Source organism: Pongo pygmaeus, chromosome 2, assembly GCF_028885625.2.
Source record: "Pongo pygmaeus isolate AG05252 chromosome 2, NHGRI_mPonPyg2-v2.0_pri, whole genome shotgun sequence".
In the NCBI taxonomy this organism is placed as follows: Eukaryota; Metazoa; Chordata; class Mammalia; order Primates; family Hominidae; genus Pongo; species Pongo pygmaeus.
Window position 1 is genome coordinate 84,324,664 of NC_085930.1, and position 25,648 is coordinate 84,350,311.

The window sequence follows — 25,648 nt, forward strand, 5'->3', positions numbered from 1 at the left end:
GCCCCTCCCCTCTTTGCCAGTCCCGCTCCTCCCCGCCCCGCTGCGCGAGGGCACCTGGGAAGAGGCGGAGAACAATATGGCGGATGGCGAGGAGCCGTAAGTACCGGGGCTCTGCAGACGCGCCGGGCTGGGCTGGGTTGTGAGAGAGCGCGGCGGTGGGCGGTTGCCGCCGCCATCCGGGGTCCCCACACCCCCCGCCCCGTCCCCTCGCCCCCGTCCCCTCGCGGCGCCCAGTGTGTAGCGCGATGCTGACCCTTCTTTTATTCTCTCTTTTAGGGAGAAGAAAAGAAGGAGAATAGAGGAGCTGCTGGCTGAGAAGTTAGTGCTGCCGGGAGGCCGGGGCCCTCTCCGGGGACCCCCGCCTCCCCCAACCCCAGGCCTAGGGGACCAGCCGCAGCGGGCCCGGGGGGCTGGGAGGGGGACACCCGGAGCGCAGGCCGCGCGGCCTCATCCCCTGATCCCCGTCCCGCAGCCCCGGGGGCCTGGCGGGCCGCTCCCGGTATCTGCCCGGTGCGGGCGTCGGGGCCAGGCTGCACTGCCCCAGCTCCTGCAGGGGCCCTCCGGGGTGCCTGACGTAAAGGTCTTGAGGAAGGACCCTTGTGCACTCCTCTTCCTCCATCCCAAATTGTCAGAGCAGTGACCCTGTGAAAAGGCAGTCTACCTTAAACACACAGGAAAAGGACACAAGACCGTTTTGTGGCCTTTTGCAAACACTGAGACAGTAGTACTAATTGCAAACTTTTAATGATAACTCTACATGTCAGATATTGTACTAAGCACTCCAGTCATTTTGGCAAAATAATTGGCTCTTAAAAGAGGTTGTTGACCTCAAACAGCCTATTTTTCCCTTTTACTACACACCCTATTTCTTATCAGATGCTTTATTCTATGCTGGTGAGACAGATTTAATCGAAGTGTTTTCTAACCTGGCCAGCGCCACATAATTTACTCCCCTCCCTGCCTGGGCAGGGAAAAAAATAACTCTTGCACTGGTTATGGTGCGTTTGTAATTTCCGTGCCAGTTCCCAGTAGCAGTGCTTTGATCTTTATGTGTGTCCCTCAGACAGCTGAATTTCAGCTGAAAGAGGACTGGGATGACAAACTTAATTTCACATTCTTTCCTGCCTTTTATTTCCCTCCCACCTTTACATGAAATCACAATTAAACATTGCTTACCATATCCCACGTACTGTACTGAGTCTTCTACATGATTATCTATATCCTCATGGCTGAAAGAAGTAGCTATGAACGGCCTACAGATGAGGTTTATGGCTATTAAGTAATCTGCTGAAGGTCACAGTGCTGTTAATTGTGGAACCCAGCACAACTCTGACATCAAAACCTATGGTTTTTATTGCTAGGCAATACTTCTTGGTCCCTTTTGTAAAAATTGGATATTACTAATATATTTGACGGTAGAAACTATGGGGTTATAGGAAATTAGAAAATTAAAAAGAATCACAACCAAACGTGAATCTTAGATGCATTTTGTAGAGGAGTCCCACCTTACTCTGTTGTATGTTCTAAAAGGTTTCTAGATGCCTGTCTGTGGCGTAATTGTAACCTAAAACTTTGTGTTTAGTGGCAAGAAAAGCCGTCTCACAGTATTAAGAGATTCTTTAAAAAATTAGGACCTCTGCCAGGTTCGGTGGCTCATGCCTGTAATCCCAGCACTTGGGAGGCGGAGGTGGACAGATTACTTGAGCTCAGGAGTTCCAGACCAGCCTGGGCAACATGGCGAAACCTGTCTCTACTAAAAATACAAAAATTAGCTGGGTATGGTGGCATGTACCTGTAGGCCTAGCTACTTGGGAGGCTGAGGCAGGAGAATTGCTTGAGCCCAGGAGGGCAAGGCTGCAGTGAGCTGCAATCACACCACTGCACTCCAGCCTGGGCAACACAGGCTCTGTCTCAAAAAAAAAAAGAAAAAGAAAAAATAACCCTATTTCTGGGAAAAGTGTGTGAAAATTCCTCTCATCAAAATGATTTTTAGATCACACCTTTGGAAAAGACACATAAATATTAAATTTGCATCAGACACATAAGCATCAGAATTCTGAAAGTGTGACTTTTTTTCTCTGTTGTATCTCATATTTCCTAATGCAAGTGTGTTGAAACAACAGATTGAGGAAGCTTGCAGTGATTTTTTTGTAAATACCAGATGTAGAGAAGTCAGTTTCTCACATAATAGACCAATATCCTAAGTTGAACGTTGGATTGCTTTAGGAAACCAAAAACATGTAGACTGATTTATTTCATCCATTGGGTGAAATAGAAACGTGCAGTTCTTAACTTTAAATGAATTGTATAGGCAAGAAAAAATTTCAAAGCATAAACATAATCACGTTGAATATTTCCCTTTTTATCTGAGCAGGTCTGGTGTGGTTACCTTTTCATTTGGGGATACCATAATAGTTGTAGGTGTGGTTTTTTTCATACTGATCTTTGCAGCTGAATTTACTGTGTTCTGTGCAGAATGGCTGTTGATGGTGGGTGTGGGGACACTGGAGACTGGGAAGGTCGCTGGAACCATGTAAAGAAGTTCCTCGAGCGATCTGGACCCTTCACACACCCTGATTTCGAACCGAGCACTGAAGTGAGAAACGTTTATTTTTAAATAACTGCTCTAATAGTTTTATGTTTCAAAACTAATAGAATGCCTCTTTTTAAATTTGCTCTTGCAATGAAAATACTAATAAAATTGTTTTGTGAAACTAAATTTTTCTTAAAATATGAAATCGAATATTCACAACTGATTTTGTTTGAATGACTTTGAGTCTTCACATTTCTCATGTAATATAAGTTGAAAATTTTTGTGAGAAAAATAACTTCATGACCTCATGTAAAAATTTAAAATGCTTTCTGAAACATACTCCCCTTTCGTAGTGCTACTGTGAGAAATTAATTTTGATAGGAATATAGATGTGCTTATTTAAATTTTGAAATTTAGTTGGAATGAACAGCTTTGAGTATAATTAATTGCATGTTAAGAATTATGTAAGTACTAAATAATAGAGGCATAGAATTTTGGACTGATAGTGTCTGACTTAAGGCAAGTGTTCAATTATATGTCACTTTTTTTTTATTACAGGGTAGGGAAAAGTATAGCACATCTTTATGTCCTTTTGTATTTGTAAAAAGATAGTATTTTGAAATGGAAATATTGTGTTACTCCTATAAATGTGCAAACTCTTGGTTTGGCCCAGTGTCTCATGTGAATAACTTTCTCCTTTAATGCTGGGCAGAATTGAAAGCATTAAAAATAAAAAGAAAAAAAAAAGAAAAAAGAATTGAAAGTATTAATTCTGTCTTTCTTTGGATAACACACCATATTTTCTTGTGCTTCTAAATTTTTTTTTTTTTGCCTGATAATTTAAGATTGTTACTTCTGTTAAATGATTGTATTTCTGCTGATAAGGAATTTTCTAAGAGTTTTATGTGTTTTCGTGTTATCTCATGTTTTGTGAGTTTCGCTCACTTTATTCAAAAGGAGATGTTGGCCAGGTAAGGTGGCTCACGCCTGTAATCCCAGCACTTTGGGAGGCCAAGGGAGGAGGATCACTTGAGCCTAAGAGTTCCAGACCACCCTGGGCAGCATAGAGAGAACCCATCTCTTAAAAAAAAAAAGAAAAAAGAAAAGAAAAAAAAATTAGCTAGGCATGATGATACATGTCTTTGGTTTCAGCTACTCAGGAGGTTGAGGTGGGAGGATTGCTTGACTGCACCTGGAGGTGGAGGCTGCAGGGAGCTCTGATCATGCCACTGCACTCCAGCCTGGGTGACACAGTGAGACCCTGTCTCAAAAAGGAAAAAAAAAAGCAGCTGTTACTCTTTCCCCCTCCACCCCGCGCAGATGGAGTTTCGCTTTTGTTGCCCAGGCTGGAATGCAATGGTGCGATGTTGGCTCATGGTAACCTCCGCCTCCCGGGATTAAGTGATTCTCCTGCCTCAGCCTCCCGAGTAGCTGGGATTACAGGTGCCCACCACCATACCTGGCTAATTTTTTATATTTTTAGTAGAGACAGGGTTTCACCATGTTGGTCAGGCTGGTCTTTCCTGACCTCAGGTGATCCGCCCACCTCGGCCTCCCAAAGTGCTGGGATTACAGGTGTGAGCCACAGTGCCCAGCCCTGTTACTCTTTTTACCTTATTGTTTTACTCCTTTAAACACCTTGGGCAGTGCTTGATCCTCTGTTTTTTAAATTTTTAAACTTTTATATTTTTAGGAAGTCAGTTAACTGAATTTGATGTTCTCTATCCCTTTTTAAAAATTAAAAAACAAATTAGAGATAGTTTTCCTTGTTAAAAATAGCCTTTTAATTTCATACAATAAAAGGCAATTTAGAAACATTAATGGCCGGACGCGGTGGCTCATGCCTGTAATCTAAGAAACTTTGGGAGGCCGAGGCAGGCGGATCACTTGAGGTCAGGAGTTCGAGGCCAGTCTGGCCAACATGGTGAAACCCCGTCTCTACTAAAAATAAAAAATTAGCCAGGTGTGGTAGTGCACACCTATAATCCCAGCTACTCGAGAAGCTGAGGCGGGAGAATCACCTGAACCTAGGAGGCGGAGGTTGCAGTGAGCTGAGATCCCATCACTCACTCCAGCCTGTGTGACAAGAGCAAGAGACTCCGTCTCAAAAAAAAAAAGAAAAATTAACATTGAAACTTCCTGAAATCATTAGAGTTTTAGAATTCCTGGTTCGATAGAATTCATAAATTTCAAATAATTGAGCAAATACAAAGTCTGCTCTTTATCCTAGTTGCATTTTTTCATGGAAACATCAGAAACTATTTTAAAGTTTGTTGCTTTATTTATAGTCCTTGCGGTTATCACCCAGCTTTTAATACGCCTTTCCATTCTTTACAGTCTCTCCAGTTCTTGTTAGATACATGTAAAGTTCTAGTCATTGGAGCTGGCGGCTTAGGATGTGAGCTCCTGAAAAATCTGGTAATATATATACATATATATATATATAAATACATATTTTTTTCTTCTTTGTGATAAGTAAACCTTACTTATCTGTCATACTAGGAAATTTCTTGTGATTCTTAACCTTTTCTCTTGAGCCTTTGTTAGATAAGTTTAGCATGCCAAATTCCAAACAGTAATTAAAATGATAGAACTTTGGAACTTTTTAAATTCTAAAGCTCTCAGCTATAAAGTTATTGAGAAAATTTCATACTTCAGTTTTCTTCTCTGATCTTTAACAAATTTTGATGCTTCCTCTGGCAAAACGCTCCTAACTTCAGTGAAGTAAATAACAAAACTGGTAATTCATATTTTAATGTATAGTTTCAAATAATTTATTATTTCTTTTGCTTCCCCAAATAACCCAGCTAGGTGGGTAAGGCATTACCCCATTTTATATAGAGGGAGACGTTGAGGTTTAGAGATGTTGACTGACTTGCTGAAGTTTTTCTGGATTATAGCAGTGTGCCTGGAATTGAATCCAGGTCATCAGTTAAAGGTTAAGTGTTCTTTTTCAGTGAACCATTAGGTCATTTTATGACCTAATAAGACGATTGTGGACACCTAAGGTTTGGGAAAGCTAAACCTTTACTGAACTTATTTCCATATGTTTAGAAATAAATTAAGTATATAATTTGATCTAATTAATTGGTTTCCTTGACTTTTTCTAATCACAAAGTCACTTTCTATTACATTTTAATGAGTTTATGTAACACAAATGAGTAGAGGCAGAATTGGTTTAGAGTTGTATGCTAGGCTTCTCATTGCTGTGTAGAAAAGTGGAAATGCTGGAATAGACTCTTTAGAAAATAAAGCAGGTCACAGCCAGATGGAGGACCCAAATAATTTGCCAAGGGGGTTAAAGTTTAAATATAAACCTAGCCACATCAATTTTGTTAAGAAACACTAATGTCACTTGAGTGAAGTTGTAAAAACTTAAATATACTTCACTGTATTTAATGCCTTGCTGGGTTCTGTGGGGATTATATGTCATCATGGTCTCTGTCTTCAATGACTCTGAAGTTTCACTGGGGAGATAAATCTCACATGAAATAAATAGCAGTATGCATGATATACTCTGTGGTGGGATGCCAGAATGACAGTACCGTATCAAACATAAATACTCTAGCAGTGTGAGAACCAAAGACGTATAGAAGGAAAGGGTTTATGGAGGATGGGCATTGGTTTTTGTTAGGTATTATAAATGTACAAGTTTCCTAAAGCTTATTAAATTTTGAAGCCATTACTTACAAATGAGACATTTACTAATTTTAAGTGTAAAATAATTGAAGATTAGATCTGAAGATTAGTCACCAAGCAACTTTAAGAAGTGGCCCTCTTCTTCATTGCATTATAGTAATCTTTTACACAAAAGAAGAAAACTAAGGGTTTTCAATTTTACTCCTTGTTTTGCTTATTTAATTCATTGTAAGCCCCCTAAAGGCTCATTCTAACAAACAAGAATATGATACTAGGCTGGGCACGGTGGCTCACGCCTGTAATCCGAGCACTTTGGGAGACCGAGGCAGGCAGATCACAAGGTCAGGAGATCAAGACCATCCTGGCTAACACAGTGAAACCCCGTCTCTACTAAAAAATACAAAAAAAAAAAAAAAAAAAAAAAAGCTGGGCGTGGTGGCAGGCGCCTGTAGTCCCAGCTACTCGGGAGGCTGAGGTGAGAGAATGGCATGAACCCGGGAGGCAGAGCTTGCAGTGAGCCGAGATCACGCCACTGCACTCCAGCCTGGGCAACAGGGTGAGACTCCATCTCAAAAAAAAAAAAAAAAAAAAGATATTAATATTACTGGTTGAGCAAATATTTATTGACCCTCCATCCCATATGCCAAGCACCATTTTAGATGCTGAAGATACAGCATTGAACAAATGCAGAGATATGTTTGCGTTGGTGGGACTCACATTTTAGTTGAATGAAAAAGTAAGTATATAGTATGTCAAATGGTGTGAAGGGAAAAGGTTTACAAAAAGGTGCTATTGAGTACAAAGGTGAGCAAATGAGCCATACAGATATCTGTAGGAAGAATATTCTAGTTAGAATAACAGGTACAAAGCTGTGAAGTGGAGTGCTCCTGTTTGTTCAAGGACTGCAAGGAGGCTATCATCGCTAGAGCAGAAGTGGGTTGGGGGAGCATTTTTGGAGACCATATCAGACAGATAATGGGAGATGGAGGGGCTTGGAGTGGATATCACAAAAGACTTTGGAGGTTACTGTAAGTGCTCTCGCTTTTACTCTGAGTCATGAAGTCATTGGAGAGATTTATGCAATGAGAGACTTGATTGGCTTTTCACCTAGGTTACTGAGGCTGATGCATTGAGAGTAGACTAAGGGAAGAGCAGGGAGGGGGAAGAAACAGAGACTAATTAGATTATTATAGTCCTCTAGACAAGAGACAACGTGACTTGGAACAGGATGGTAGCATTGGAGGTGGTGACAGGTGGTCAGATTATGGATATATTTTGAAGATGGAATCAACAGGATTAGCTGATGGATTGGTGGTATGCTGTGAGAGAAAGAGGAATCAAGGATGATACAACAAGGTTTTTGCTCTAGGGGCAGGCACCTGGAGAGATGGAGTTACTGCAATGAGGAAGATCTGGAAAAGAACAAATTTAGTTGTTGTGGTGAGCAAGGGTGATCAAGTTTGGTTTTGGAAACTTTTAAGTCTGAGATGTCTGCTAGATGGTCTATATTTTATAAGATCGTCTGAGATCATCAGAACAAAGCACAAGGCTGCTCCGAATTCTGGCCAGTAAAGTAGGAAGAAAACTGAATGAACTGGAAACCAATTTTTAAAAAGTGTTCAAATTCTCATGAGTGTGGTGACCAACTGAAGAACATGTTTTAGGGTGGAGGAAGTGACCCATCCAGCCTAATACCTCAGAAAGGTAAGGTCAGACAGACTGAGAATTGGTCATTGGAGTTAGCAACACAGAGGTTATTGGTGACCCTGACAAGTACAGTTTCTGTGGAGTTTGAGAACAGTCAGGACTTTGAAAGCACAAATATGGATAAGTCTTGAAGATCTCTTGGTATAAAGGGGGACAGAAAAATGAGGAAATTATTGTCAAGTTATTTGATCATCTAAGTAAACCGACCAAGACCAGAAAAGTTAGTTATTGAGATGTATTTTTTTCAGTTTTTTGCATCTGCTGGTAAATTTGAATGTGGTTGTACTGTTTAGAATGCATGGCATTATTATGGAAACCTAACAGGTTTTTTGTTTTTTGCCTTTCCCTGCTTTTAAAATTGCATGTTCTTGACTCAATATCTTTTAAGATACTCCTTTTACATATTCAGTCTACTTATGTGTGTGTTTTTATAAATATATGGCTTATAATAGTTACCATTTTTGAATCGTGGCATGCTTAATATTAAGTAAGATAAAGCTTGTAGGAATTGCTTTTAACAATATTTTGAAAAAATAATAACAAGCATAGTAAAATTAAAGTATCCATCAATAGCAGCAAAGCAACAAATTTTACAAATGTGTTTATGGAATTATATATATATGTAAAATAGTTTTAATCTGTAGAAATTTTGAGTTGTTCTCTTGGTTATAGATTATTTGAAACTGAGTGATTGTACACTTTTGACCTGTTCAAGAACTCTGAATTTTATATACCTTGCAAGACTCTTTCAGCCATCGAATACAAATTACACAGAATTTATTACTGAGAATTTGTAGACTTAAGACTACATTGAAAACAAATATTACATTTTTAAATGTGAGGAAACTTCTGCTTAATTGGATTGTTTTTATTCCCACAGGCCTTGTCTGGTTTTAGACAGATTCATGTTATAGATATGGACACTATAGATGTTTCCAATCTAAATAGGCAGTTTTTATTTAGGTAAGTTTTAATATCTTAGCAATTTTCTTTTTTTAAGCTCTGATAATCATTTGAACTTGTACATTGCAGTTTAATAATTTTTAAAAATGACTTGAGAGGATAATACTAATTTTATTTTTAAAAACAGAAACTACCACTCCCATTTTAGGTAAAGTTTTGTAAGAAAATTTCGGGCATCTTGGTGATAGTAGTTATGTAAACAAATACATGTTTTTGTTTTTTCGAAGAAGTCTCCTTCCAAAGGTTTATGTGATTTTTGGGAATATCCTCAGGTTAACTGTGCTCTGAAGAAAGGAAAGAACGGTAGCTCTTCCTCCAGTTCATGTCAGAAAAGAATACTCGCTGGAGTATTAGGCCCTAGTGAGAGAGTGGCCGGGATTTGTGAGCCAAGGTTTGAATGGTGACTGGAGCAATAAAGTTGGGAAAAAGTTTGAGCTTTTCCTACAAGGGGAAAGAAAATGGAAAGTCGAGGAGAGAAAAACCAGAACCAATTGGAATGGAACAAAGAGGGATGGTTACCTTAGGCATATATGGAATACAGAGGACATCAAGGAGAGATTTGTTAAAGATGAGTTTAAGAACAGAAGTAGAGGCCAGGCATGGTGGCTTACGCCTGTAATCCCAACACTGGGAGGCTGAGGTGAGAAGATTGCTTGAGCCCAAGAGATCCAGACCAGCCTGGGCAACAAAGGGAGACTTCGTCTCTACAAAAAAATTAAAAAATTAGCCGGGTGTGGTGGTGTGCACCTGTGGTCCCCGCTGCATGGGAAGCTGAGGTAGGAGGATCGTTTGAGCCCAGGATCTCAAGGCTGCAGTGAACTGTGTTCATGCCACTGTACTCCAGCCTGGGCAACAGAACGAGACCCTGTCTCAAAAACAAAAACAAAAAAACCAGAAAAACAAAAACTGAAGTAGGCCATGTATCCAGACATGAAGAAATGTTCATTTATGAATTTAGTATGTAATATTGAGGGGTTTGAGTAGCTTAGGTAAAAGTGTGTATTTGTTAGTCAAAGATACACAGAGATAAGGACTTTTTTTTCTCTCTCTCTAGTTAGTAAGTTTGCATCTGTTACTGACAGTGCTCAAATTGTTCTGGGTATATAAGATAAAGTTGAGCTAGCAAAAAAGGTAACATTAAATTTTTGGATAGGCATAAAACCTCTACATTATCTTTGTGGAAGATCTTAATGGGACTGAAGTATGGATTAAAATAAGTTAATGAAGTATTGTAATTGCAGTGTGACCTTTATGTTTAACTTTTAAGCTTTATTTTTTGTTTATTTTTTAGCCCTTGAAATTTCCCTTCTCTATAGCAAAGTTTGTGGGCTCTGTCCAGCTTGTCAAATTTTGAGTTGTGAATGCTCTGAAAAAGATATCACTGAATTGATTTGTTATTGATACAGGCCATACCCTTTAATTTGTGGCTAAAATGGTTGAAGATGGTAATAATGATATGTAGCAAATACTTCTAAACTATCCATATTATTCCATTTAATCTCAGCAACCTCAGGGTAGATTCTTGTGTTCAAGGTTAAATAATTTGGGCAGAGTGTCCTGCAAGGATGATGTGTGTGAAAGGCCATTTTATTGAGGTGGAGCAATTTGATTGTTTCATCCTGGAATGCTAAATTAACAAACAGTTCCCAGAAACCATCTAGGAGTTCTTTTGTTTGGGATCTGCTGTAAAAGCACATAGAATATATTACTTAAAACAATCTTAGAAGTCTACTTTATCCCTTTTACATACCTAAAGAGCTTTCTGTGTGCGGAGCCATTGAATGCAATATTGAAATTAAGTTCTTTGATTTATAACAGGGCCTTTTTTATGTAAGTTAGTACAAAGTGAAGATAAAACATTTACCAAAAGTTTCTAATCAAAAAAGAACAGTGCTTTATTGGAGAGAAGAAAAATTGGCCTGGCATGGTGGCTCATGCCTGTAATCACAGCACATTGGGAGGCTAAGGTGGGCGGATCACTTGAGGTCAGAATTTAGAGACCAGCCCGGCCAACATGGTGAAACCCTGTGTCTACTAAAAATACAAAAATTAGCCAGGCATAGTGACTCATGTCCGTAGTCCCAGCTATACTCTGGAGGCTGAGACAGGAGAATTGCTTGAATCTGGGAGGCAGAGGTTACAGTGAGCCGAGATTGTGCCACTGCACTCCAGCCTGGGTGACAGAGCGAGACTCTGTCTCAAAAAAAAAGAAAAGAAAATAAAAGAAAGATTGACATGCTAAAGTGTTTTTCTTTGACATTTCAGATTTTTTTCTAATAAGCACACGATTTATTATTTTCATTTATTTGAAAAGTATTTACTGTGTGCTAGATATGAAGAGAGTAAGAACATAGTCACTTTCATCCAAATAATAGTCTTGTGGGTATGATAGATGTGTATATAACAAATATGTTATGAAAAAAGTAATAATGTTCTTATTATATACATGGAATGATTTCTCTGAGGAGAATATGGAAATATTAGGAAAGAAAATACCATTTGTATAGAACTTAGAGGAGGAAATTCATATCCTTTCCTATCTATATGTGTGGTTATTGTTTAAGAGTGACCTTTTGAGGCTTTATATGTTCAGCTTCTTTGATGTAATAGTAACATTTGCAGTTTTAGCTGACACTTTTGGTATTATTCTTTCTTTAAAAACATGGTGCCGGGCATGGTGGCTCATGCCTGTAATCCCAGCACTTTGGGAGGCTGAGGCAGGCAGATCACCTGAGGTCAGGAGTTCGAGACCAGCCTGACCAACATGGCGAAACCCTCTCTCTACTAAAAATACAAAAACTAGCTGGTCATGGTGGCAGGCACCTGTAATCTCAGCTACCCGGAGGCTGAGGCATGAGAATTGCTTGAACCTGGGAAGCAGAGGTTGCAGTGAGCCGAGATTGCACCACTGCACTCCAGCCTCGGTGACACAGTGAGTGAGACGCCATCTCAAAAAGAAAAAAGAAAAAAACATGATTACAGCTTCTTTTTTTTTTTTTTTCCATTTTATATAGGGTCCAGTGAGATTTTTTTTTCTTTTTTTTTTTCATGCAGCTTCTTAGGGGACACAAAATTTGCTGCTTAATCAGCACACACAGGAAGAAGGGGATAAATGAAGGTTCTTGCATCCCAAGGATGAATCTTATTGTGTATATTTCAGCCAAGACCTGTGGAGTAACACCATAAGGTTCTGAGCTCTAAGAGTGGGATAATTTTTTACAGTGGAAAGTGGCCAGGAATCATAGCATTATTATGCTTTATCTGGGAGGAAGAACACTGTTCAGATTTTTACTTAATTAAAGCAATACTTAATTAGACATGTTAATTTGGACCATTAGCAAGGGTTGACATTTAAGGTTAAATGACCGTTTACCAAAAGTTATTACTGAAATCAAAATACTTAGGCAAAAATATTCCTTCTAAATTTCCTATAAGTAAACTTACTGTGAATTTACTTTTATGTTTGAAAATAAGTTATGTAGATCATATAGATTTATAATATGAATTATAATTTAAATATTTTTCCTGTAGGCCTAAAGATATTGGAAGACCTAAGGCTGAAGTTGCTGCAGAATTTCTAAATGACAGAGTTCCTAATTGCAATGTAGTTCCGTATCCTTTTGACAAAAAGAAAATTACTTAATTTTTAAAAGCTTTTTTCCTTTATTATAAGAGATATTTAACAGAGAATACAGATAAGCAAGAGGGAAAAAAATCAGCAGTAGTAACTTTATTACTGAGATAACTGCTGGTAACATTTTGCTATCTATTCTTCCAGTCTTTTCTGTATGGTTATATAAATATATTTTTGGCTCTGATTTTTAACTTAAGTTTATAAAGCCTGTTTCATCATCTACTTTATTTTGCATTATTGCCCTTAATTTCAGTATCAATTACATATCTCCTTTACTAGAGTGTAAATTCCTAGGCTGGATCCAATTAATCTTTGTTTCCTTATAGTAGCAGACAGAGTAGACAGTCAATATAGTATTAGCCAAATGGAAGGTACATCACAGTAAATTTATTTTTACAAGAAATATGTTTTTAAGAAGGAGTATTTACACTGTAGTTTGAATTTAGATCTGGAGAACTTTTGGCATTTTATAGAAAGTCAGAAAATGTGATTTCTATGTAGAAAGTCCCACAGAATACAAAATCAACATACCGGTGAACTTGTGAAAGTTAATGTAAAATACAATGCCATTTACAACTGCTTACAAAGAAAAATAAATACTTAGATGTAAACTACAAGATAAGTAAGAGATTTATATAGTGAAAAACTACAAAATGCTGATGAAAGAAATCAAAGAAAATCTAAATAAATGGAGAGATAGTCCATCTTCAAAGATTGGAAGATTAAATATAGTAAAGATGTCATTTCTCCCTAAATTTGTATACATATACACCATAGTTTCTATTAAAATCCCAGCAAAATTGTCAATATAGATGATCTTCTAAAATTTATATAGAAAAGCAAAGGAATACCTACTACAATTCTGAAAAAGAAAGTGGGAGGAACCACTATCCAAATTCTAGACTTATATAGCTATAGTAATCCAGACTCAGTGGCGTTACCAGAGGCATACATAGGTGACTAGAACAGAATAGGGAAGCCAGAAATAGCCCCATATAAGTATGGCCAATTTGTTTTTGATAAAGGTGCAAAACAGTTCAGTGGAAGAAACATAGTCTTCAACAAATCGTACTGGAGCAATTTCATATCCATAGTTAAAAGATGAATTTTGACCTAAACATACAAAATTAACTCAAAATGGATTATAGTTGTAAATATAAAATGAGCCAGGCATGGTGGCTTATGCCTGTAATCCCAGCACTTTGGGAGGAGGCCAAGGTGGGTGGATCACTTGAGGTCAGGAGTTCGAGACCAGCCTGTCCAACATGGTGAAACCCTGTCTCTACTAAGAATACAAAAATTAGCCGGGCACAGTGGCGTATGCCTGTAATTCTAGCTACTCAGGAGGCTGAGGTGGGAGAATCGCTTGACCCTGGGAGGCTGAGGTTGCAGTGAGCCGAAATTGCGCCACTGCACCCCAGCCTGGGTGACAGAGTGAGGTTCTATCTCAAAAAAAAAAAAAAAAAAAACAAAAAACCATAAAACGATAAAACTTTAGGGTTTGGTGGAGAGTGCTTAGGCCACGTCAAAATCAAGACCTGTAAAAGGTGGGGCATGGTGGTGCAGATCACTGAGGAAGCAGTGAGCTTTTATCATACCACTATAGAGTCCTGGCTGCTTGGGAGGCTAAGGTGGGAGGATTGCTTGAGACTAGGAGTTTGAGGCTATAGTAGGCTGTGGTCATACTGTGAATAGCCACTGCATTCCAGCCTCGGCAATGTAGTGAGACATCATCTCTAAAAAATTAAAATAATTTTTTGTAAAAGCATGAGCCATAAAAGGAAAAAATTGATACACTGAACTTCATCAAAATTAAAAACTTGCTCTGTGAAAGACCCTCTTAAAGGGATTAAGAAAAGCCACAGACTGGAGAATACTTGTAAAGCATCTGACAGAGGACTCATATCTAGAATATATAATGAACTCTTAAAAACTCAACAGTAAAACAAAAAAAAAAATTCAATTAGAAAATAGACAAAAGATAGGAAGAGATATTTTACTAAAAAGGATGACAAAAAGCACATGAAAAGATGTGTCACATCAAACTAAGACCACCATGAGCGATACTGTTACACAGCTATTAGACTAAAAAAAAAGCCAGTCTCAAAAGGTAATATACTGCATGATTCTATTTATATAATATTCTTGAAATTACAGAATTATAGAGATGGCTGGGTGTGGTGGTTCAGGCCTGTAATTCCAGCACTTTGGGAGGCTGAGGCGGGAAGATCACTTGAGCCTGGTTGTTTGAGACCAGCCTAGGCAACAAATGAGACCCTATTTCTGTAAAAACTAGAAAAATTACCTGGGCATGGTGGCACATGCCTGTAGTCCCAGCTACTTGGGAGGCTGAGGCAGGAAGATGAGTTAAGCCCAGGATGTGGAGGCTGCAGAGAGATCTATTGTGGTAGAATAGTTATGTGTGTTGCCTGGGGTGGTGGTTACACAAATCTATGTGTGTTTAAATGACAGAATTATAAACACGCATTGTACCAATGTTCTGTTCATGGTTTTGGTACTGTACTATAGTGAGATGTAACTGGGAAAGATGCATGGTAGCTACCTATACTATCCGTGCAACTTACTGTGAATCTATATTATTTCAAAATAAAGAGCTTAAAAATGCAAATACAGGCCCCTGTAGGGAAAAAGGAAGAATTGAGTTGGTGGGGGTGGGTTGGTTAGTGGGGGGCACTCAGTTTGTCTATCCCCATTATGTGGGTCTGGGAAACTTTGGGTATTTTCTAGAAATCCAGATTAGATTTCTTAGTCTGGCTCTTGGTTCCCTGATTGCCATTCCTCCACTGTTTGCTTTGTTTCTTTTTTGTCCTCTTTCTAGCTGTAGCTTCGGTCTCCTGCTTGCCTAGCATTCAAAGGGAATCGAGGTCTGAATGGCTGAGGGCTAGAATTGAAATTATTGTTCATAGCTTTATTTGTAGGGAAGAATTAAAAAACTAGAGGAAGCATGTATTGTCCCTTTTTTCTCTGTATTGCTTTTAAAAAATTTATAGTAGACTATTTATCTTAACTTTAGAGAAGTAGCATAATTTATAAATTATTAAACAATTGCTCCATTCATTAGAAAAATTAAAACAAGTTTTTCCACACATGTGCTATTAAAACATTAAGTGCTATATTGACTCACCCATAATCAGTTTTGAATGGGGTTTCTTTTTTAGCTTCCAGAGATGGGAAGACTGGCAATGGGGTTTGGTAGGGTAACTTGAAAACTGAGTTAAATGAGAAAGGTAGAAAAAATTCGTACTTTGTCTCCTCCCCACAAAAAATAAAAACAGTAAAATCTTTACCAACTGAAAAAGCTGTTGAAATTTTCTGTATGTTAAAAAAATGAGCTTTGCAGTAACTCTTAAAATCACCTAGCAAAATGGGAACTATAATGTGCATCTTTCCTTCACTAAAACATTTATTGCATCTCTTCTTGATGCTGATGATTGAGGACACACATTCTGCTTTCCTGGGGCTTATGGTTTTATTATAAAAACCAAAGCAAAGTAGAAAGTATGCTTCCTACCAAGGGCATAAATATAATGATATAGGGGTTCAGGAATGAGAAAAAGTAAGTAGTTAGGGGAGGAATGGCAGAAAAGTTTTGTCAGAAAGGAGAGTTGTGTTCATTTAGTCAGATTCCTTGAATTCCACTGATGTGAACATTGATTACTTACTTGTTTTAAATATACGTAGAGTGTGTTCCTTATGGCATTGTCAAATTCATTTTAGAAATTAAAACTTAGCTGCTTAAGTTCCTTTACTTGTATTCAGACATTTCAACAAGATTCAAGATTTTAACGACACTTTCTATCGACGTAAGTTTTTTACTTGAAATTAAATGCTCACCAGATTCTTAGAATTTTTTAATTGGTAGCTATTCGAATATTGCTAGCTATTTGAAGGCCATTTCTTCATTTGCTTTCCTCTCTCACTGTTGGCTTTTCAGTAATGTTGCTGATAGACTGAAAAGAGAATGCTAGTTTTAGCTGACATGACCAGCTACAATTTTCTATGCTGACCTGAATGAGAGTTCACTCAAGGAATAGGAGCTCTGAGAACGTATGTGGGATTACAGTAAAAAGTGCTTGTGGTTTTTTTGTTTGTTTCTTAGAAAGTGCAGATTGTTTTCTGCAAGTGCTTTTTTTTTATTAGTAAACTTTATTTTTTAGGGCAGTTTTATGTTCACAACAAAATTGAACAGAAAATTTTTGAAAACTTGGGTTCTCATAGAGCTTCCTGTTCCCACAAACACACAACCTTCCTAATCAACATCCTGCACCAGAGTGGTACATTTGTTGCAATTGATGAATCTACATTGAAAGATCATCATGCAACTACATATTTAAAAACTAAAGTTGCTTTTTTTTTTTGTAGAATTTCATATTATTGTATGTGGACTGGACTCTATCATCGCCAGAAGATGGATAAATGGCATGCTGGTAAAGACTTTAGTGTTGTTATAGTTCTCTGAAGTTCTTGCTGCTGTGCTTCACATCCCCAAAATTAGAATTGATATATTTTTGAAAAATGAGAGTTTAATTTTGAATTAAGTATATTTACTTCATTGTTTATTGCCAGTCATTGGTTTTCAGGTGAAGACACAAATTGTTATTATAATCCCTTGATTTGATACATTGGTATTGAATAGCACAACCGACTCATAGGATTACTTGAAAGCATACTTCTTCTTTTGAATTCTTATCCCCTTCTCCTTTAAAGCCCTTCAAATTGTTTTCCTAGATATCTCTTCTAAATTATGAAGATGGTGTCTTAGATCCAAGCTCCATTGTCCCTTTGATAGATGGGGGGACAGAAGGTTTTAAAGGAAATGCCCGGGTGATTCTGCCTGGAATGACTGCTTGTATCGAATGCACGCTGGAACTTTATCCACCACAGGTAATCAAAAAAGCACTTGCATTTCTTTTATAGTATCTTGGCATGGAGTTAGGGATTAATTATTAAGTCTAGTTAATATTTAGAATTTTTAATTAGAGGTAGCCGTATTTTAAAAATTACACTAAGAAGAAAGATAAAATATGAAATCCTGCTCTATTTGAGGAAAGATATGAACCGAGTACATTGTTTTGATACTATTCTGCTTTCATACTTTATTTGTATTTTTTTTGGGGGGGGGGTAGGTATCAAGTAGAATTACAAAGCTGTATATTGATGTCAAGCTGTAATCTATGTGGTTTTCACCTGTATTTATTTCAGGGAAATAAAGATACCAGGGGTAAGAATGATCTTTTCAAGGATGGGGCTTTTTGATTTACATACCCACTTTAAAGAACACTTGAAATTTTGAATAATAAATGTAAACAATTTTATGAGTATTCACTTGGGATTCACTTAACTCTGAACTTGCTTTTGTTTTGCTTTGTTTTATACTTAAATATTAGGTAAACATAACAAGGTGTTCATATTTGAGAATCTGTTCAGTATTTTTCTTCTCATAGTCTAACAAAGCTTAAATTTTATATACCTTGTAAACTTAGGGCAAACCTGTCTTCATAGGCAGGTCAGCCTAAGTGAAGTGACTCAGATAATCTATATTATAGTTTGAGAGGCATTTTTAATGATATACAATATTTTGAGTTGAAACAAATTGTATGAAATTGTTAAGAACTAGATCATAACTGGAAGTTGCATTTTAAAATAATTCATTTAAAATTCACTAAAAAGAACAAACTGTGGTTTTAGGTTAATTTTCCCATGTGCACCATTGCATCTATGCCCAGGCTACCAGAACACTGTATTGAGTATGTAAGGATGTTGCAGTGGCCTAAGGAGCAGCCTTTCGGAGGTAATAAACCTAATTTAATTATCTAGAATTACATAAAATACATATTTTTTCTATATTATTCCTTTGGACAATTTCATTAAAAACATATTGTTTTGTGATTACATATTCCTGTCTTTCTCTCTCTCTCCCTTTTTTTTAAACAGAAGGGGTTCCATTAGATGGAGATGATCCTGAACATATACAATGGATTTTCCAAAAATCCCTAGAGAGAGCATCACAATATAATATTAGGGGTGTTACATATAGACTCACTCAAGGTAAGTCAGCAAATTGTCATGAATTATGATGTTGGGATGACTTAGGGCTGGGATGCTTTCAGGAGAATAATTGATAAGTGAGTTTAGACAGTACCATCCACTTGAAGTTCAGTAAAGGTACCATGTAATTCATACTACTTATTAGCTAGGGGGAATTTAATAAAATTATTGAATCTTACTTACTTAGGCTGTAAGTCATCCAAGTCAAACTGTCCACTTTATCTTCCACTGAATTCGTCAGTCATCTCTTAGAGACAGTCTATTTCACATTTGGACAGGACTGTTAGACAAATATTCTATATATTGAACAGAAATTGTCTTCAGGCCGGCTGCAGTGGCTCATACCTGGAATCCTAGCACTTTGGGAGGCTGAGACAGGCAGATCACCTGAGGTCAGGAGTTCGAGACCAGTCTGACCAACATGGCAAAACCCCGTCTCTACTAAAACTACAAAATTAGCTGGGTGTGGTGGCGCATGCCTGTAATCCCAGCTACTCAGGAAGCTGAGGCAGAAGAATCACTTGAACCCAGGAGGCTGAGGTTGCAGTGAGCCTGAGATTGCGCCACTGCTTTCCAGCCTGGGCAACAAAAGCAAAACTTCGTCTCAAAATAGAAATCATCTTCAGTTTGGTCTGACTGTTGTCCCAGTACCGTATACAATCTAATTCCCTTTTAAGTAATAGCTTTTAACATATTGAGGACAGTGATCACATCCTTTGCAAATTTTTATCAGTGCCATAAACCTCCCTAGTTAGTTCCTTTAACCCTGTATTAGTTCATTTTGCTTTGCTATAAAGGAATATCTGAAACTGGGTAATTTATTCAGGAAAGAGGTTTATTTGGCTCATGGTTCTGCAGGCTGTGTGAGCATGGCAAAAGCATCTGCTTGGCTTCTGGTGAGACCTCAGGAAGCTTTTACTCATGGTGAAAGCTAAGGGTGATGGCAAGGCATGTCATATGACAAGAGAGGGAGCAAGAGGGAGAGGAGGGAATACCAGGCTTCTTTGAATAACCAGCTCTTGCATGAACTTAATATCGCAGGGAGGGCACCAAGCCATGCATGTGGGATCTGCTCTAACGGTCCAAACACCTCCCACTAGGCCCCACCTCCAACACTGGGGATCACATTTCAGTATGAGATTTGAGGGGACAAATATCCAAACTATATCCAACCCTTGGATACGTTGTACAGCTTCAGGTTCTCATGTTGTTTTTCTGTAACCATATTCCAGCTATCCATATTGGTTAACTGGAATATAGTTAGAGAAAACAACTTTTCCTAATTGTTCAGGGCAACATGCATCATTATGGGACTGGTCTTACTTTAGATAATAGATTTCCGATAACTGATGCAGTCTTAAAGGAGAGCAGGTATTTATGTTGTTGTTGTTTTTTTGTTTACATTGATGCTATACTTTCGATTCTTTGATGTTACTAGCCACTGAAAGCTGGATGTTTTGTCCACATATGCAATTGCTAAGCCACATCTGCCTATTATAAACTTGGCAGTTTGGGGAGTGTCTTTTTTTTTTTTTTTTTTTTTTCTTAATATCTAAGTATAGGTCCTTACAAATGTATTCTTAAAATTCAACCTGTTTTTCTCTCTTTATATGTATTCTGCCAACTTACCTGGTGTTTCTAGCTTCATTTCACCTGTTTTGATAATTATATCCTTTATTTCTTTTTCAAATAATTGATTAAAATTTTTAATAAGACTGAACTGTCTGAGAACAGACATCTGAATCACACTTCTGGCCAGGCCCTTTTAGGTTTATCTCATTCTGTTCATCAGACCTTCTTGGGTACTTTGTATTTCTTTATCTTGTTCACAAGGATGTCATGAAAAACCTTTCCAGATCCTCTACTGAAGCCTAGGTATGCTATCTTTTGCATTTTCCTGAGTTGCTAAGTTAGTCATAGTAGCCAAATGAGGCTACTACAACATGATTTGTCTAGTAACCAGTCATGCTCAATGGTAGTGATCAATGTTTCCAATCTAGTTACAGTTTCCTTTTTTAGAATTTTGCCCAAGATCATTACCAAGTTCACCAGAATGAGCTTTGTCTTCTTTTTGAAAATCTGCCATTTCTCTCCTGTGATTATTTCCTTACATTTACTGATCTAGTAATGTCATTTTAAAATTCCATTTATACTTACTCCTTGTTGCCCTCTGCATTCTCCCTACACTGACCTGCTTTATGTTTCTTGAACACACCAAGTTCTTTTGTACCTTAGAGCTTTAATACTCCCGAGTTCCTACACCGGGGATGCTGTTTCCTTGGATCCCCTCAGGCTGGCTCCTCATCTCTTAGGTGTCTGCTTAACCAGTTTTCCTAATCATTCAACCTAAAATGACTTCTGAGCCATTCACCATTCTATTTTTTTGTTAATTGCTCAGAACTGATTAATGGTAGCCTCATTCTCCTATGCAAAGAATATTTCACACTTACACTATCTTACATCCTTGCCCCAGGACCAGGACCATTGCCATTGCTGTTTACAAACAGCTTTTTCCTCAGGTCATTGCATGGCTGGATCTTTCTCGTGGCTTAGGTTTCAGCTCAAGTTATCATCTCTGCAAGGAGGCCTTCCCTGACCATTCTCTCTAATGGACTGCATCCATCATTCTCACTCTAACACATACCTCATTTTCTTCATAGAACTCTTCAATATCTGAGGTGTTCCAAGTATTTACTTTTGTGTTATCTCCCCTATCAAAATGAAATCACTATACGAGCAGATACTTTTCTTCACTGCTACTATGTACAACACCTAGAACAGTGTCTGGAGCATGTGTTACACATATTTGCTAATTGTTAGAATTAACAGATGAATTCAGTGTGTTCTAATCAGGAACTGTAAACTCCCCATTTTAATATGTAGTCTCATCCATCCTTCTTTACCTTTTACCAGGGCTTGGTGTGTACTTTCTAGGCTGATGAATGAGGGCCTCAACAAGGAGTACAGAAGGAGAATTGGAAGTGAAGTTGCACAAGCCAGTGATTCTATCTAGTCTATGATTTTTCCCCTTGTTCTCAGTATAACGGAAAGTTGCCTTTCTGCCCACTCTAGCTTTTTTTGTTCGAAGGGCAGGGTTATGGGTGGCAGGGGTTGGAGAAAGAGGGGAGTCCTTATCATTTTGGCAATGTTCTTACTGTGCAGTGTCTCTTACACTCTTCACGGTTTGTGACTACCACTTCCTCCTTTCAGTACGTGCTGCTATATGTGGTTCACTGGAGAGCTTCCAGTTTAACCATCATGCAGTTTATCTCTTTTTAAATTTCCTCTTCTCCAAAACTATAGAGAATCATATGGTCACAGTCAACTTTTTAAAAAAGCTTTCCAGCCTTCGTAACTGTCTTTCTTTCATGTCTTCTTAGCTACTTGCCGTTTTTCCTTAAGTTTTTGACATCTGCCTATACTTGGAGTCTTGGGAACACATCTTACAGTGTTTTCTCACACTCTGAGATAAAATGGCTACTTTTTCTTGAAGTTTTTGTCTTCTAAAATGAACAATTAAAATATAGTTATAAAATGGATTATTTATTTTGTACTTTTAAAAAATGGTTTAAGGTGGGGGCTTTGTTTATTCCTAATATGTGAATAATACTGATGTGAAAAATGTGAGTCCCAGCACTTTGGGAGGCCAAGGCGGGCGGATCACGAGGTCAGGAGATCGAGACCATCATGGCTAACACGGTGAAACCCCGTCTCTACTAAAAATACAAAAAATTAGCCGGGCGTGGTGGCGGGCCCCTGTAGTCCCAGCTACTTGGGAGGCTGAGGCAGGAGAATGGTGTGAACCCGGAAGGTGGAACTTGCAGTGAGCCGAGATCAGATCGCACTACTGCACTCCAGCCTGGGCGACAGAGCGAGACTCTGTCTCAAGAAAAAAAAAAAAAGAAAAATGTGGGGTTGAAGTGGAGAACTGTATTTAATATTTTGTGTAGCCTTGGTTGTAGAGTAAAAGATAATAAAGGGCAGCTTTTCTTTTTTTTTGAATGTTTGTGAATCAAGTGACTGAAGCTGTTACAGGAATAATTAGATAACACTTATTCTTCATGGTGTATCAGTTAATATCTGTATTCATATGCCATCCCCACCTCTTGCTAAGTATATAGCTGTGGATAAATTACTAAATTTCTCTCAGTCTCACTTTTCTTATGTTTAAAATCAGAGTAATTAACATGAAGATGTTATGAAAATTAAATAATATTTAGTCTTTACATTGTGCCTGGAACATAATAAATACTCTAAATTGTTAACTATTATGATGTTATGTTTCAGCTTTCTATAGTACTTACTTGAGAGAGTTTTCTTTGCTACTGTAGCTTAAGATTCTGAATTTACTACAAAATGATGGGGATGTGAAAGATTGTTTCATGGTTAAATTTATTTTCTGGCTTGAAAGTCTGAAAAATCAAGTTTTAGAAAATGGTATTTAATAATCATGCCTTCTAATTTAAGAGAACTCTTTTATTGTAAAGAAATGACCATATTTTAATTGATATATTTTTTCAGGGGTAGTAAAAAGAATCATTCCTGCAGTAGCTTCCACAAATGCAGTCGTTGCAGGTGAGGTAAAAAAGGCCATCACTTAGTTTATTTTGCTTCCTTTAGTTTTTGACGTTGCTGCAGCTTTTTCGTGTTGTAGGAATTTGATATCTTCTTGGATGGGTTGTGTAACTAAGCTGTCGAAAAAGAACCAGTTATTAGACTTTGCATATTTTTTGTCTTACATTATGTCTTAAGTTCTCTGCAGTAAAGAGACATTTTAGTTCCATTTGAAGCAGGCCGTTTATTAATCTGATAAACAAGAAAAACATGTAGTGTTACTCTATTACGTGAATCACACAAAACAAATATAAAATTTGTTACTTTCTCAGTTTTTAAAAATTGGAATATATATTTTTTAATGAAGAGCCAATGTAAATTTATCTGTTCTGATTTATAACTGACTTTTAACATGCCTAATTTCCATTGAGTTAAAGCACCTGTATTTTCTCCCCCCTTCAGCTGTGTGTGCCACTGAGGTTTTTAAAATAGCCACAAGGTAATAGGTTTCATTTTTAATATGCATGTAAATTTATGTTTTGACTTGGTTCAATTATATAAAGATGAACATTTTTTCATTACAGTGCATACATTCCCTTGAATAATTACTTGGTGTTCAATGATGTGGATGGGCTGTATACATACACATTTGAAGCAGAAAGAAAGGTTAGTAGTATTAAGAACACATGTTTGATCATGCATATTTTGATTTTTAAATATTATTGGTTAGAAATTTGAACAAAGTCACCCATACATTTTCTAACTTCCAGAACTCTACTTATTATATATCTTTTGCTTTATAGCCTGAAATAACTCTATAGCAAAGTAATTTAAAAGAAATGGTCTATTATGAAAAGCAGGCTTTAAAGCATAAAAATTTTTTTATAGGAAATATGCATGATTATAAAACAACCTGATTTTTATTTTATTGTTCATAAAGAGACTAGTATTGGTGCATGTGCTGCTGTAATTTGTTGTGTATTATGTGTATAGGAAAACTGCCCAGCTTGTAGCCAGCTTCCTCAAAATATTCAGTTTTCTCCATCAGCTAAACTACAGGAGGTTTTGGATTTTCTAACCAATAGTGCTTCTCTGTAAGTATTGTAGATTTTTGTTATGTTGTAAAAATCATTTTTGTGATTTTTGAAACCTTAAAAAAATTATCTTTTGATAAAAATTATGTTTGATACTTCTCTGTCATCATAATCTTTAGGCAAATGAAATCTCCAGCCATCACAGCCACCCTAGAGGGAAAAAATAGAACACTTTACTTACAGGTTATCAATGTGTATTTTTAATTTTTTTCAGAAAATTATATCAAGTTTTATTTTACTTTAATGTGTCTTACATTAAAGTAATTTTGTTTTCTAGTCGGTAACCTCTATTGAAGAACGAACAAGGCCAAATCTCTCCAAAACATTGAAAGGTATTTTAAATAAGGGTATTTACTAATCATTTTCTTTCTTTTCTCTCTTTTTGGTGAAAGTAATCAGTGCTTGTTCTAGATTTCCTCTTAATGCCTTATATATGGTCAGGTAATAATTACTTACAACTTTAGACATATTAATAGAATTAATTGCTCTTTTAGTAGAATATTTTAAAATCTCCAAGAAATCAAATATTACTTTGATTAAAGAGGATTGGATTTTGATGTTTTTCTAGACCATAATACTCCATAGTTTGTTTACATGTGTATTATCCTTTCTGTTGAGTTTTTTTTTGCTTGTATTATATTTTTTCTGTTTTAGAATTGGGGCTCGTTGATGGACAAGAACTGGCGGTTGCTGATGTCACCACCCCACAGACTGTACTATTCAAACTTCATTTTACTTCTTAAGGAAAATCTCCACATAATAGAAAACTCATGGAAATAATATACTTTGTGGATGCTAAGAAGTTTAATTGATGTCATTTTTAGCAATAGTGTTGCCGCGATTTGTCTTTTTTTATATAATGAACCACTCTTTTTTAACTTTGTAACTTTCCCTTGGAGACAGAATTTTGGTGTTGGTGCTTGTAAGCATTTTCATTAGTAATATGAGAAATGATACCTGGAGAGAGAGATTATGAGCAAATGTATTGCTTCTTTTAGAGGAGGAGGCATACAACCTCTTTTGTGTGAATTTTGTTATTATGGTCAAGGAATGCATTCCTAGTTATCATTTGAGCACCCAAATACACAAAAGGTGTCCCTTTAAGGAAAATAAAGAATTAAGTTTTAAATAACATTACATTTTACAATCTGACATCTGGAGTATATTGAACATAGGCTATTTCTTGATATAATACTCATTTAATTGTGGCCATCCAAATGAATATTATTGCAGAATTTATCTTGTCCATAATAATTTGTAAATGGTGTTATAGCTGAATACCTGTGCATGAAAATGGGCAATATTTTCATCTGTTTACTTGTAGTGCCATAGAGGCCAATATGCACAATAGTAACTAATGCCAAGACATGGCTGTTTAAAAAATTTAATGTTCAAACAGTTATCACTGATGCTTTTGCACTATTTATTAATAAAATCATATATTGTGTACTTTCA

At 37.1% G+C, this 25,648-nt stretch overlaps 1 protein-coding gene across 4 annotated transcripts; it reads left to right on the forward strand.

The window, feature by feature from the left end:
- Nucleotides 1-25,648, forward strand: UBA3 (ubiquitin like modifier activating enzyme 3). Of its 4 annotated transcripts, XM_054482737.2 has the most exons (18): nucleotides 1-96; nucleotides 277-318; nucleotides 2,476-2,596; nucleotides 4,871-4,951; nucleotides 8,760-8,842; nucleotides 12,374-12,454; nucleotides 16,257-16,300; nucleotides 16,860-16,924; nucleotides 17,226-17,381; nucleotides 18,186-18,288; nucleotides 18,432-18,545; nucleotides 23,067-23,120; nucleotides 23,562-23,598; nucleotides 23,684-23,765; nucleotides 24,093-24,193; nucleotides 24,313-24,376; nucleotides 24,471-24,525; nucleotides 24,848-25,648. In XM_054482737.2, the coding sequence occupies exons 1-18, from the start codon at nucleotides 77-79 to the stop codon at nucleotides 24,934-24,936; spliced, it is 1,392 nt and encodes a 463-aa protein (XP_054338712.1). In that variant the 5' UTR covers nucleotides 1-76; the 3' UTR covers nucleotides 24,937-25,648. The 4 variants fall into 4 exon arrangements, with proteins under 4 accessions (XP_054338712.1, XP_054338714.1, XP_054338713.1 ...); XM_054482739.1 differs by lacking the exon at nucleotides 4,871-4,951 and having other exon boundaries at nucleotides 13-96; XM_054482738.2 differs by lacking the exon at nucleotides 277-318 and having other exon boundaries at nucleotides 25-96.

Bases quoted from the DNA above. Each gene is read 5' to 3' on its own strand.
- UBA3 (XM_054482737.2), top strand. From the start codon at position 77: ATGGCGGATGGCGAGGAGCC. The intron at 24,194-24,312 runs GTAAGTATTGTA...CATAATCTTTAG, and splicing joins CTAACCAATAGTGCTTCTCT to GCAAATGAAATCTCCAGCCA. The intron at 24,526-24,847 runs GTATTTTAAATA...TTTCTGTTTTAG, and splicing joins TCTCTCCAAAACATTGAAAG to AATTGGGGCTCGTTGATGGA.